Consider the following 14,826-nt stretch of genomic DNA (forward strand, 5'->3'; position numbering starts at 1 on the left):
ATGAGATGGTCAATGTCCGGTTCCATATTTGTCACTGTTAGTCGTAACAAGTGATGCAAGTGTGCATCCGTTAGTCTAGATCTGGTTGGAGATTTCAAATGTTTCATTCTGGAAAAAGTCTGTTCACAGACATAAGTGCTGCCAAAGATGGTTGCCATTTTGAGTGCATGGTTCTTGAGATGAGGATATGTCTCAGAGGGGAGAGATGCATAGAAATTATGAAGGCTGCTTGACTTGAATGCGTCTTTCAGAGAGTCACAATTCTGCAGTTCAGCCAGTTCCATTTGGTAAATTGTATCCACATTTTCAATGTCAATAGAAAATGGGTTACAGAAAAGCTGTATGTCCTGTTCATGGAGATGAAGCTCTTTAAATCTAAATTGGAACTCCTTTTGCAATTTTTCCAGTGAATCCACACATGTTTTGTTTGGGAATGCAACCAAGGGTTTTTCCGCTAACAGATTTTGAGTTGTGGGGAGATGGCAGAAGTTTTCCTCCTTCACTTGTTTGATGAGGAGGCCTAATTTTACTTCAAATGCTTTGACATGTGATTGCATATCACAGATGAGTTTCCCCTTTCCTTGAAGTTGCACATTGAAACTGTTGAGTAGCTCTGTTACATCTGTCAGAAAGGCAAGGTGCCATTTCCATTCTGCATCATTGAGCTCTGGTACTTCTTTGTTTTTTGACAACAGAAAAGCTGTAATCTGTGGAAGTCATAGAAACGTTTCAAAACTCTCCCTCGACTCAGCCAACGGACTTCTGTGTGGTACAGAACATCTTCATAGTCAACATTTAGCTCAGACAGAAATTGTCTGTGGTTTAGTGCATGAGCTCTAATGAAGTTAACACAAGATACCACAATTTTCATAACAGAGTCCCACTTCAGTGATTTACTACACAGCGCTTGTTGGTGGATGAGGCAGTGTATGGCTATTGGATGAGAATGGTTATGTTTGTCCATCTCTTGGTTAATGCGAGCAATTACTCCTTTCTTAGACCCCACCATGCTAGGAGCACCATCAGTTGTCACACTGGCTAGTTTAGCCCAGTTCAGCTCCAAACCATTCACAGTTTGGCAAACCTTTTCATAGATATCCTCTCCTGTAGTTGTTCCTTTGATGCTTTGCAGTGCAGCAAGCTCTTCTGTGACTTCGAAATAGTCATTCGTCCCACGAATAAAAATTAGAAGTTGTGCAGAATCACGAACATCATTGCTTTTGTCGAGTGCCAAGGAAAAATAGGAAAGTTTTTTTGTGGAGTTTTGCAAATGCTGATGCAAATTGTCTCCCATTTCTTCAATCCTCCGTGTAATTGTAGGTCCTGAAAGACTCACTGTACTAATTAAATCGCCCTTCTCTGGACACATCTCTTTGGCAACAGAAAGAAGGCATTCTTTAACAAATTCTCCCTCCACTAATGGTCTGCCAGTGCACGCTATTAGCTTGGCAACTTGAAAACTTGCTCGCAGTGATGAAATATTTAGCTGCTTCTGCTTCACAAAAGTATTTTGCTGAGTTGTTAATGTATTTTTCAGTTTAAATATTTTATATTTTCTCACTTCTCCGACCAAACAATCATATTTATCTTTATGTTGCGTTTCATAGTGTCGACGTAAATTGTATTCTTTGAACACAGACACTATATTCTGGCATATCAGACACACAGCTCTTTCCTTGTACTGCATGAAAAAGTAATCATAAGTCCACTGTTCTTTGAATATCCTACATTCCGAGTCAATTTTTCTCTTTCTTGACATCATTGCTTCCTAGGGAGTCAAAATTGCTATTAGCAAAATACCAATATATATACAGCGCTACAAAAACAATATACCAGCAATAACTTTGCCCACACAGAGACATACAGACTGCACTGCCCATCAATGCAGTCTGATTGGGGGAACTCCACTTTTACCCCAGGCTCACACTGGTGCGGGTGCCATTAAAAAGTTAATTACACCTGCAGTTTTGTTCACAGATCGCAGTGCGATCTGCGAACTCGCATAGGAATCTGATCGCATGGGGGAGAAGACCCATGCGATCCGATTCCACTGCAGGAAAAAAGAAGGCACATGTGCCTTTTTTCTTCCGAATCTAATGCAAGTTCAGCCATACAAGCATATGGCTGAACTCGCACTGCTCAGAGATCGCAACAGTATGAACCGGGGCTTACACAACATATAACCTCATACAACTGAAAAGCAATCAGAATATAAATGCACTTACTGTCATTTAAATTGGGTTTCCTACTCCTCGGCTGTCTGTCACTGACCAGCACGGGAAAACAGCAGGCAGCCCCTCCAGAGATCAGAGATCACTCTGTTATTACCCCTCTATTATTTACTCAGCGGTGCGTGTGCTGGGGATCTACATCCCCAGCACACAGGAATATCACTGGGAGTGGAGCCGAGGGGCAAGTGAGGGAGCTGAGGGAGGGAGAGCCAGTCAAACGCAGCCAGGAGAGGGCTGGCAGCCTTAGGCCTGGGGGGCAAGTCCAGTCAATTGGCCCATTGAACCATTCACCAGCGCAGCCCAATGAGTGCCCACCGCCGCAGCTCAATCAGTGCTCACCAACGCAACCAAATCAGTGCTCGCCACCGCAGCCCAATCAGTGCCCACCACCGCAGCCCAATGAGTGCTCACCAGCGCAGCCCAATTAGTGCTCACCAGCACAGCCCAATTAGTGCTCACAAGCGCAGCCCAATTAGTGACCATGGGCCGGATAAATGTCCTCGGCGGGCCGCATGTGGCCCGCGGGCCGTAGTTTGAGGACCCCTGATCTAGAGGATGTTCCCTTCACACGGGGTGGCGCTCCACATGCCGGCAAGACTTCTGGAATGAACGATTTCCACCCCCCCACTCCTGCCCCCTCCCCCCTCCCCACGACTTGTCTCTTGTAGCAGGGGAATCGTGGCGCATTAACGTGCAGCCGGCGTACAACTGGCGGTGCCTGAGCGAGTCGCTGCGCAGCGCGTCGCCCCTGCGTGTCGAGTCCTCCCCGCCGCTCGCCTGCCCCGTGCCGTGCCACAGCCTAACCACGTGCGAGGACTGCGCGAAGGCCAAGGGCGCCGGTGGCGGGTGGCAGGAGTGTGTGTGGAGCGGGGCCCTGCGGCAGGTACAGTGGGTGTGGACTAGCGGCGTGGGAGGACAGGGTGGGGCACGGTGGTAGCAATCCTGTCTCACGGCAAATGGTTCCCGGGTTCGATTCTCGACTGGGGGCGCCTTTCTTTCCGTGTGGAATTTGTACGTCGTCTCTCTCTCTCTCACCCTGTTCTGCGTGGGGTTTCCCTGTGGGTTCTCCGGTTTCCTCTCACGGCCAACAAGAAAATAACAATGTGCATTGTGACTGGCAATGGGTAAAATATCCCAATGCTGAAACATTACCAGCAAATCACTTCCACGACGGTTGAGTGGCGCATAGCGGGATAGGCGGCTCGGACAGACAACCAACGCGGATGTGTAGGACCGTAGAAATCACTGCAATTACACGCGGCATTGCCCCCCCCCACCCCCCGGCTGCAAACAATTGACAGGACACTCCTGATAAAAGTTCCTTGAGACTCGGTGCAGCTTTCCTGGGTTAACGAGCTCAGCATCCGACAAGAGCGCGTATGCCCATAGGTCGTTGGTGTGTGCTCTATCGCCTATTCTAATAACCCAGTTCACCATTACCCCACCTACGATCTCATCGGAGCAACGAAAGCCAAGCAGGCTTGAGCCTGGATAATGCTTGGGCCGTGACCACTGTCATGAGCTATCACGTCATTACCTTCGTCGTGATGGACAGCAGAGGGCAGTTCATAAAAATATTTTTGTTGTGGTGTACTTCTATGCCCCCTACACCTGTTGTCCTTGGTAAAATAGCCCGTATGACCCTCACAGCATAGGTAAAGCCATCATCCAGCAGTGGATTGACAATGACATCAGCGCCGTACCCACTCGCGTGTCTTGTTTACAATGTGATGGCTCGGAAATCATAATTTGTATTATAGGTCACTGGGGGGGATTATACGATTATTTAATTTCAACAATTGGGAATTGGGCCTGCTCTTCATTAGCTCTGGGGGGAAAAAAAATACATTCTTAATTCAGTTGGTGGGGCGTGGTGGAGCAGTGGCGAGCAATATCTGAACCATCCCTGGGGGCTCTCACCTCTTCACTGTCCCTCACAGACCGGCATGGTCAAGTATGGTCAAACAACCCCCAGTGACTGACACAGCGTTGTAAATGTTGTGGATTAGCTCTCCAACACACCGGTGTGCTTTTCTAGTAACGATTTGGCACATTCTGTTTACGTGACAAACCTTACTAATTGGCTGTGTCGGGTGGTGGGGGGTTTAACGACACATTTATATTTATGCGATCTAACCCAAAAAAACCTATATGATGGATGATATTGGTCGTGAAAGCCTACGTATTAAACTGACAGCATGGGGAGTCCTGCACCCAGCATTCTATTGGCAAAGGGGGTTGTGAAATTCAGTCTCTTACGACATTGGTATGCAATTGTAAACACACAAGAGACGTCAGTTGCAGTGATTGGCTGGCACTGGAGGGTAATAAGTTGGTGTAAAAAGTGTTGGAACTCTCCTGGATACTGAACTTTTTCCAAGACTTGGAAGGCAACATAAAAATTTATTTTTAAGTGGCATATTTAAAAATAAGTTTCCGGTTCTTTGGCCATATACGACACGCCACCTTCTGCCAGTGTTTACCCAAAGCAATCCATTTTAGCTCAGGAAAAGTGCATGTGGCTCTCGCAGTCATTCAGAAATGTAGTCTTGTGAATTATCAATTGTGGGAAATTATTAAAATGTTTGTGGTTGATGCTGTTAAGCAATGGGTTAAATGTTCACTGACACCATAGGATGTTCTGGTGACTTCCTGACACCCAGTATGTGCACATAAAAAGTGTGTGCTCATCAACTACGTATCCTGCCACTACTTCAGTTGTCGTACATTAACTTAAAAACAATAATAATCACAATAAACTTTCACGTATTATACAATTACACATTTTGAACCGCCGCTCATTTGACTTATATGTGTGTCTCGGTGGCAGGAGGCCGATTTCCTTCGGTGAATGCTTGTGCAGGCGTTTTCATTCGTTGTCTTGTGCGGTACATTAATAAGTCTCGCGTTCGACCCGACATTCAGGCGGCGACGGCAGTAAATGGTGACCTTGTTGGGGGCTGATGCTGCAAGTTAGCGGTCGGGCCACCTCACGTGAAACATAAGCCCGACCGGTGGCTCGTTTTCTCAGACGTTGGCGATTTTTAATTTGCAGTCCTCCCTGTCGTTCGGTTGAGCGAAGCACAAATTCTCACTTTAAAATGAAACTCTCCCCGTGGGAGGCGGCCGGCTGGCTCGGAGAGGTTGGAGCGCTGAGCCGGCAACGCCGAGAACCTGAGTTAAAATCCAGGCAATCGGTCCGTTAATTTAGCTGGGGTTCTCAAGTAGGGCGAGTTAATCGTCTGAGGCCATTTAGAATACACGCGAAATAAATAAAAAAAATTGGCGTTTTACTTAATTTGTATAAGTGCCAACAGGTCCGGGAATTAAAAATAAAATGTGGGTCTGTCACATGACGAAGCGATGCTGTCATTGCAGAGCAGCTCTTGTTGTGTATGGATCTAAATTGTCAAAGGATGTGAGGAAGAATGCCTGCACCTCTGCACATGCTGTCGTCTGCACTGCTTTGCAAGATTTCCAAATGGATGAATCGCTTCTTAACGCAACCGACAACCACAATTGGAATACCACTGGGGGGAGGGAAAATGTACATATAAAAACATATATTTATTGGCAATGCTGCTGGTGCTGTGTTGGCAGTAATTGACAAGCACAGCTAACAATAAAACCCGACACTTTCATCGGTAACACTGCCCTAAAAGGAAAAAAACACAATGTGACTTTTCAAGCGGTGGCCTTTCTTTTTAACTTTTCTGTGCTGTGAAGAAGGACCCCATTGCTTGTAACGTCACCTCTTGTGTGTTTACTTTCGGGGGGGGCAGTGCTATGGACGAATGTGAGTGTTTTTTTTTAATACATGGTGTGTCTTTTAAAAGTGGGTATCCTGTTTTTTTTATTGTTTTTATTACCATTCAATGCGAGCCCTATTACAAAGCGCCGATCACAGAACGGAGGGGAAAAAACATTCCGCAAACAACAGGTCTTGGGTATACATACAAAAGAGATGCCCTTTTATAACTGAATGGTGGCGTGCATTGCGCAACCATTTTGTATCACGGTGATGCACCAGCGGCCAGCATGATTGTCACGTGCCGACTTTCGTTAATTTTGCTCGTGGCACCGCTGCCAACGCAGCGGCATCGCCAAGTAAATTAGTCTCGTCTCCCGTTAAAGGCGGCGCACCGAACTCGCGCATCTCGGCCAACTTGGCGCTTCGGCGTGCGTTGCTCTGCCGTCGCTCGTTCGCAATCTGCGCGATCTTCGCCCGAGAGCCATTTATTTTTGCCCTTAAATCTTGCCGCTCCCACCCCTTTGCCCCCTTCCCGCACCATATCTGGCAGTGCGCGAGCCCGAGCTTCCTGCCGATGCGCTGCGCGGGCGGTGCCTGCGGCCAGCTGGTGTCGGGCTCTGCCGACGGCTGCCCCGCGCCGTGTCTGGCGGAGCGGCAGTGCTCATCGTGCCTGCGCCAGCTGGCGTGCGGTTGGTGCGCCGTCAATGGTCTCAATGGCCTGGGCGGCTGCATGCCGGGCAGCCTGGCGGGGCCCAGCCCTGGGCGCTGCTCCGTTGAGTTCATCCCGCTCTACGTGCTCGCCCAGATCCCCGGTGAGAGGCACCGTGTCTGTGTCCAGCAGACGTGGGTGCGTAAGCATTGATACCCTATCAACGACGTCCAGGTGCGCTTCCATGGCCGTCTGGAACTCTCTTATGATATTAGGAAGTCACTGGAGCTGTGCATTTTAAATGGAGATTAAAACCCCTATTTCTTTATAATTGCATTTTGTGGTTAGCTTGTTGTCCTTCCCTCGCACCTCCAATTAGCACGGTTGGCTATGTACGGTGTAAAGGAGTTCAACATACATACATCTCGATCAGTCGTCGTACCCTACAAATGGCTTGGTGCGTCTAGTGCAGCAAGCGCTGTCCCTCCAGGTTTGGTCTGTGGAGAGCCGCAATGAAGGAAGACCCAGCAGAATAGTCGATGATTGTCAACCCAAGGGAGAGAAGAGACAGAGATTCGTACTGTGATGAACACACCGTGTTTTACGATAGGGCAAATCCACCATTAAGTCGGTTATTGATTACAAACAATTAGTATACGTCATTGCATTGTGAAATATAAAATAACAAACGTGTAGATATAGTAACGGGAAACATTAAAACCATTAATGCTTTGTCGATATTCCATTATTTTACTTGTTCTACCGTAACTTGCGTGACAGGTTGCGGAATTACTTGAAACTGAATATGGCTTGAGTGGGGAGACCTCTTCGCGTTTGCAATGTTAGATTTTACAAACGCCCTGCTGCACATATTACAACGAATCATACATTACAAGCTGGCACCCGCATGAATTATCCATAATGTTATGACCAGATAATTTATTAACAGCATTAGCTGTGGGTTGCACTAGCACAAATAAATAAAACCTCACCTTGTTTGTCTTTAGCACCAACTTATATTAGAATTAAATAGAGCAGACAGTACACCTCTAAATCGAACCGATGAATTTTGTAAATGCCAAACATAACGGATTATAGAGAACCAGTGATTTTTATTGGTTCCCATATGTTGTGTGTGCAATTGAAAATCAAATATCAAAAAATATACATATAAAATAACATAAGCCAATATTTCAGGCAATAGCTCTGAAAAAGGGCAGTGACTTTACCGAAATAACCAAAGAGTAATTCCTGCATTCACGAAAGCTCCAAATTAAGTTTCAGGGCAGTGAAGAATGGATCTAAATGCCAACACATTATTACCGGTAATTTAATTCCACGCTCTAAGACTTTGCTAAATGGCAAATTTTGCCCATCACTTAAGCAGCTCACAACAAACATTGTCGTTCGGTCATTTGGTGGCTTTTATACGCTGGACGTCACGAGATCGCTTTTTATCCATTTTTTTCTTACAACCCTGGAAAACAGCTACATGGGCCTTGAGCGCCCTCACCCCCCTTAACTTTGCGCTCGTTCCTTCTCTTTCTCTCGGCTTGACTTGGCGGGAAGTGAGCAACTCCACAAGCACGCAGCCCTTTGGGAGCTGGGCCTACGAGGCGTGCCCCGCTGAGAACGAGTGCCTCAACGGCCACAACAGCTGCAACGCGAGCGAGGATTGCGTCGACCTGCCGCACGGATTCGAGTGCAATTGCAAGCAGGGCTACGTGCGCGATAGGTGCCCGCCGCGTCGTCACTGCACGCACGTCCACACACGAGCACGCACGAGCACGCACGAGCACGCACGAGCACGCCCACCACACGCGTTCAAACAGGGACGGAAACGCTAACTCGGCCACGTGCGGGAAGGATGCCCCCCAAACCCTGCCACGTTCGGTGTTGGTTCGGGGGGTGGGTGAGTGGGTGGGTGCATGTTGGGGCGAGTTGAAGTAGGTGGGGAGGTGCTTGTTGAGGCGAGCTGAAGTGGATACGTTTTTTGTTCGTGCGTAAACACACACAAAGACGCACCGAGACTTTCCCCGCTTCGCCCCTTAACGGAACGGCAGCGGGCAAACTGCGTTCAGCGAGCAACGGTTTCTGCCAGCGGGGCGCACGAGGGGGTGACGTAGGCAGCGCCACGCCCAGCCACTATCGTCTCCCCACTGCTCGTGAACAGGTGCACATGTGCCAATTCCGAATTAACCATAACTAAAATATGACACCGAATGAAAAAAAATGTTTTGGTTCAGCAAAATGGTTGCCTAAAAAAACCTTTACGCACCGTGTCTGAAAATTTTCTTCAAGTCATTATTTTTGTTTATACGCTTTGTTAAATCAAACATTGTTTTATCATTGCTATTTATTAACCACGAGTCATTACATTCACTGTTACCTTCTTTAAAAAAAAATTACCCTTTATCTTCACAAAATATCAACATCTTTCATCCGTGCACTCACTCGTTGAACATTAACCATTTTTTTTTATTGACTTCGATACATAACGACACGGTAATGCGCACAAAACACTCCTTTTACTGTTACGGTCCAACCTTCCGTGACGGCCAACAACGTCCCGAGCAGCCGTTGCTGATGTTTTTGTTTGTTTTGCTCTGCGCGTTGCGCCGCGCCGGCAGCACGAGCGGGCCGTGCAGGCCCGAATGCACGCAGGGCTGCGTCAACGGCGCTTGCACGGAGCCCAACAGCTGCCGCTGCCTCTTCGGCTTCGTGGGGGAGAACTGCTCCCTCCCGTGCCCGTGCAACGGCCACAGCGACTGCCAGCGAGTGGGAGCTCGCACCGCCTGCACCCAGTGCCTCAACAACACCGCGGTGAGGAGCCGGCGCGGAACCGCACGCTCTGCATCTCCTCCGTCGGATATTTCAATTCCGGTAGATTTACCCGTGCTCGTTTAATTAACGAGTGGTCGATCGTTGGCTTTTATTTCGTTTAGGTTTATTTTCCCCGGTTAGGCAATGGGTGCGTTTTTTCTTCTTCGTTTTTTTTCTTCACGTGTCGTGATTTGTATCGGTGACGCGACGCCGTGGTGGGTCCCGCGTCACAGTTTCTGTTTACGAAGCGCCTCTCGTGCCACCCTCACACAGAACCTCCAGAGCGCTCGTCAGTTGAATTCAAAACCATTCCATATTTTCTTTTAGTCGTCTGTGAGTCAGACTTTCTGTAAAGGAACGGTAATTTTCCAGGTACAGCATCAAATAAGGGTTTCTTAGAAATTCAAGGAACAAGGGACCTACGATATTGACGATGCAATATGTACAACTTTTGACCCATGTAAAATTACGTGACTGTCTCTGCCTGACGGGAAACAGGGCGACACCTGCAACAAGTGCCAGCCACTGCACGTGGGCTCGGCGCTGGGTGGCGGCCGGTGCGAGCCATGTGCCTCCTTCTGCAACCAGAACTCAGACGTGTGCATGAGCCACGAGGACCTGGAGCGCGCGCGGCGCGACCCGCAGAGCTACCCGCTCGCCCCCGACAAGGTACGGGCGATAACACGCGTGCACTGTGAGCTCGAGTGAATCGATAATTATCGGTTGACGAATCGGCGCGTGCGAGTAGACTGCCACGTGATCCTCACGAGTGTGCCCGCTTCACCTCGTGTCGTGGCTTGGGACCTCAGGTCATCCAGTGGATCCAACAGGGGGCGACCAAGGACAACCTTGTGTGCGTGAACTGCAAAAACAACGCCTATGGCACCTTCTGCGAGAGCTGCGTCAAAGGGTACTTCCTCCTCAACAAAACGTGCACCAAGTGAGTGTCGTCACGGCATCATCATCATCATCGCGTCGTCATTATCGTCGTCATCATTATCGTCATTATCGTCGTCGTCACTGAGCTGTGTACATCTGTATCAATCTCGCCACACGAATGTCAGTCGTCGCAGCTAAAAAAGTCACCCGATCGCCGACGTAAACCTATTACCATCATCGTCTAATCCTTCACACTTCCATCGTGATCGTAATCTGAGCTGCGACTAAAGGATGTCCATTTAACGATACATTACAAATGTATACATTCATATGATTATATGAGTATGTTACGGCTTATTTAAAAGTGAAAAACTTGCGGTGATGACTTAGTTTGCACAACAGGCGCCTATTTAAACCCCAGACTTCAGCAGCATTATTTGTATTTTTAGATTTGTTCTTTTCCGACCAGCAATCTTGCTCGGATTTTTTTGGTGTTCTGGTACACTGTCGGTCATCAAGGCCACCCTTCAACGGTGTAAAAATGTCCAGACATTATTTCTCTTTTGTCCTCTGTTATTTCGCAAAACCACTTAAGTTTGTCCCGGTTTGTGCTGAACCGCGCGCGCTCGTGAAGGTGTCAGTGCAACGGCCACTGGGATTCGTGCAACACAGCCGACGGCACGGAGTGTGTCTGCAACAACAACACGGAAACTAAATGCCCCAGCACCCAAGCCGATCGCAAGGACTGCTGGAAATTCCAGGTTTGGCGCTAATCTTGCACGGTTGCCCATGTCGCTATCAATATAAGAATAACAGTAATTATAAGAATAACAGTAATTGTTCACTTGTAACGCTGCACCGCCGCACTGCATCGGCCAAATTCTCTCCCCCCCCACCCTCCCAAACCACCAAGCTCTGCGGTTCTCTATGTATTAAGCTGTTATCAGTGTTTACATTTCCGAAGCATCCCTGCATTAGCGCCAAATACAGAGGAGAAAGACGCCAATCTAAACGTTATGCCGCGTAAAAGGCTGTGTTCCTGTTATTTATGGATAGCCTCTCCACTGGTGTAACATATGGGATTAACCCATGCTGATGTTTAACCAAGGCCTCATTAATCACAGCAACACATAAGTAACAACACATTCCTTTTCAAAATCTTAAGCTGAACCTGTGCGCGAGAACATTGTCATCACAGCACACCACCAAAGTGTGCTGGAACAGCTTTGCTCGAGTAGAAATGGTTTACACCTAGATCCCTTGAATCCTGCTTAAAATAATAAAATGTTGTTAGCCTAATAGCCGCCGGGCTCTGTTTAGTCTTTGATCGATCGATGGATTTTATTTGTTGACACGGGTAAAAAAACATTCAGCCTTAAACTGTTGTAAAAGAATGACCCGCAGGCAGCACAGAAATATAGCGCCAACCCGCGCGGGAATCGCTAACCACACATGTAAGAAAAGGGAAATCTTGTATTAAGGAGCGTTGTTGTGTCACGGGTACAAGCTAACGGCCGCAGCTCAGAACCGACGTGCGGCAACAGAGTGACTCGTGTTCCCGCGGGGACGCGGCGACCACCAGGGCAATATTTTACATGCTCGAGCCCGCAACCGTAAAAGTAGTAAAAAAAACAATTGTTCCGATCACCGGCTCTGCGGCACGTGTTGTGTGCGTGCATGCAGTGCGCCGGGTGCAAGGAGATGTTCCTGGGGAACGCCACGGACGGGCGGCAGTGCTATCGCAAGGTGACGGTGGAGCAGGACCAGTGCTTCGACCCGAGCTCGCAGAGCAACTGCTACAACGACCAGGTGCAAAACCTGCCGGCTGGACGCACCGTCTTCTTCGCCGTCCAACCAAAGTTCACCAACGTGGACATCCGCCTCACGGTGGACGTCACGTTCGGAGCCGTAGACATCTACGTCTCCAACTCCTTCTCCACCTTCTCGGTGGAGGTAAACAGCACGACCGGGCGGCACATCGTCACCGTGCGCGACCCACAGGTGATCGCGGTCGTCAGCAGCAGGGCGGATCACGACACGGTGAGGAGGAGGAGGGACACCGGGAGCAGCAACTCGAGCGACAGCTCGGGGAACGCGAGCGCCGGCACCACCGGCGTAATGACGACGCAGCAGCAGCCCTCGTCGCTCATCGACATGGGGCCCGTGAAGAGGCTGCAGCGTGAGACGGCGCAGGGGCTCATCACCTTCATCACGGTGAAGCATCCGGACCCGATCCTGCTGGTGCAGGGCGTCCGCGACCGCCTCGTCATCACGTTCCCCTACACGGTGCACGCGCTGCGCACCAACGGCTTCTTCGTGGTGGTGCTGGGCGTGGGGGCGGGCGGAGGGGACGGCGATGTCAACAACGGCGAGTCGCAGGGCGTTCTGTTTTTCCGGCAGGACCAGGCGCACATCGACCTCTTCGTGTTCTTCAGCGTCTTCTTCTCGTGCTTCTTCCTCTTCCTCTCTGTCTGCGTGCTGCTCTGGAAGACGAAGCAGTACCGCGACCTGCGCCACGAGCGGCGCCGTCAGATCCTCGAGATGAACAAGATGGCGAGCCGGCCCTTTGCCCGCGTCACGGTGCACCTGCTTCTCCAGCACGCCGGGAGCCGTCGCGCCGCCTCCGCCAACGGCGCCGCCGCCGCGCCGGCCACAGCGGCCGCCGCGGCGACGCCGGATCCGTCGCTACTCGGCCGGTCGAGGCCGCACGGGCGCCTGGCGCGGTTCTACGCCCGTGCGCAGCACTCGGACTCGAAGAGGGGCACGGCCATCGGATCGTCTGCCGCCAAGGGGGCGATGCTTCCGCCGTTCGACGGCAGCAACGGCAACGTCGGCAGGCCGCCGCACCACACGACGAACTTCGGCGGCGATTTCGGAGGCTCGCGCCGGGGCGACGCGACCCTGCTGCTGCTGCGGCCCGGTCCCGTGTCGCTGGAGCCGACGGACGACGGCATGGCGGCCGTGGCCACAGTAATGCTCCAGCTGCCGGGCGGCTCGCAGGCCCCGAACAGGGCCTGCTTGGGTTCGGCGCTCGTGGCGCTGCGCTACAACCTGCAGGACTACTGCGGCGGCGCCAGCGGCACGGCAAACTCGCGCAAGGGGGGCGGGGCCCAGCATTCGGAAAACACCCCCAACGTAACCCTGCAGTGAGCGAACGAGGGAGGGGGCTGGGAGGACCCCCCCCCACCCCCGTAGTAAATACCTTCACGGCTTCTACCGCTTATCGTGTCGAAACTTTTTTGTTTGTTTTCTCCCTGGAATATACATAAAAGCAAAAGCAGAGCGAACAATGAGCCCCGTTGACAAAGCGAGCCGGTTGGCTGGGCCGCTCGGCGTGCGCGTACCAGAAGCGATCGCGACCACATGCACAGCACGGTCCGCGCGGCAACAATCGCCAGCGTCTGCCTCAAGAGACACTGCTACTCTCCGGCCCCTCATGCAAAGAGGCATTGCGGCCAAACTCCATGGCATCTGCTATTAAGCACAACCTGTGCAAATCGCTGAAGTATATTTCTTGAGTATATGCACATTATTACAGCAAAGCGTTCTCTTTATTTTGTCACACAGCAACATATTACGTTTCTCAGTTGCACATTTTTTGTAAAAATTTCCTCCGTTTTTTTTTGTTACTGCGTGCGTGCATCTGTGTGTGCTGCCGGCCCATCAATATTTGGAAATTGACACCGTGCTGAATTTTTGAATGTGATGAAGTCTCCTAAAATATGTATAAAGTGTGTGCTCATCTACTGGAAAAAATATAAAACTTGTGGATGTTATTTTTTCTTTAAATACTCTGGGTAACCACTGCTGACATGAGCACTTTATTTAACAATAACTGTGCACTACTGTGCATTTAACGTTTAAGTTAAAGAGTTTGAACACTGTACAAAACATACAGGATTGTGGGATGTACATTGTACTTGCACTTTTATATATATATACCTGAATGTTACATTTGATTTCGATCAAAGTATTCGTATTCCTTTTTGCATTTGGATTTAACTGATTGTATATTCAGGACAAGCGAACATTGGATATTGAACATTTATCCTTTTTTTGTACATTGTTGTCATTCAGTGCCACCCGTTAACTTGTCAAAGATTTCCCACAAAGTGTTAATTTCGATGCTCCCGTTGGAGTTAACGTTCAATAAAGAGCTTCCAACGCTGCTACGTCGGTGTCTTGACGCGCTCCCTTCCTTTCGAAGTGGTGGAAACCGCGAATGCCTCCCCCTGGGCCAGTTCCCAACCTGCTGCATGTAATTGTGTTTGCCAATTAGCGGACATTTGTAAAGTTGTAATTGTCCGGTAGCCGAGGCATAATTTACATGTAAATGGAGACAGGTGGTTTAGTCATGGCAAGAGACTCGAGGGATCTGAAGGCAGGAGTTGAGAACCATTGTTTTTTAGACCGGCTGTTGACGATTCTACTCTGTAGGTTTCTCCAGCCACATAAACCTTTCTTCATCACTTGCAGAGACACACGGCACTTGG

General features: G+C 49.6%; 1 protein-coding gene across 1 annotated transcript in view; it reads left to right on the plus strand.

The window, feature by feature from the left end:
• Window positions 1-14,524, plus strand: part of MEGF8 (multiple EGF like domains 8) — a 65,149-nt gene extending 50,625 nt beyond the window's left edge. The window contains exons 36-43 of the mRNA XM_061560611.1: window positions 2,900-3,114; window positions 6,533-6,794; window positions 8,201-8,366; window positions 9,262-9,454; window positions 9,953-10,123; window positions 10,264-10,394; window positions 10,968-11,094; window positions 12,017-14,524. Of these exons, the coding sequence (XP_061416595.1) occupies window positions 2,900-3,114; window positions 6,533-6,794; window positions 8,201-8,366; window positions 9,262-9,454; window positions 9,953-10,123; window positions 10,264-10,394; window positions 10,968-11,094; window positions 12,017-13,483 (2,732 nt within the window). The 3' untranslated portion in view covers window positions 13,484-14,524. The remainder of the gene's footprint in view (window positions 1-2,899; window positions 3,115-6,532; window positions 6,795-8,200; window positions 8,367-9,261; window positions 9,455-9,952; window positions 10,124-10,263; window positions 10,395-10,967; window positions 11,095-12,016) is intronic.
• The last annotated feature ends 302 nt before the right edge of the window (window positions 14,525-14,826 follow it).

Source organism: Lethenteron reissneri, chromosome 26 (assembly GCF_015708825.2).
Source record: "Lethenteron reissneri isolate LAM-NWPU_2019-01 chromosome 26, ASM1570882v1, whole genome shotgun sequence".
In the NCBI taxonomy this organism is placed as follows: domain Eukaryota; kingdom Metazoa; phylum Chordata; class Hyperoartia; order Petromyzontiformes; family Petromyzontidae; genus Lethenteron; species Lethenteron reissneri.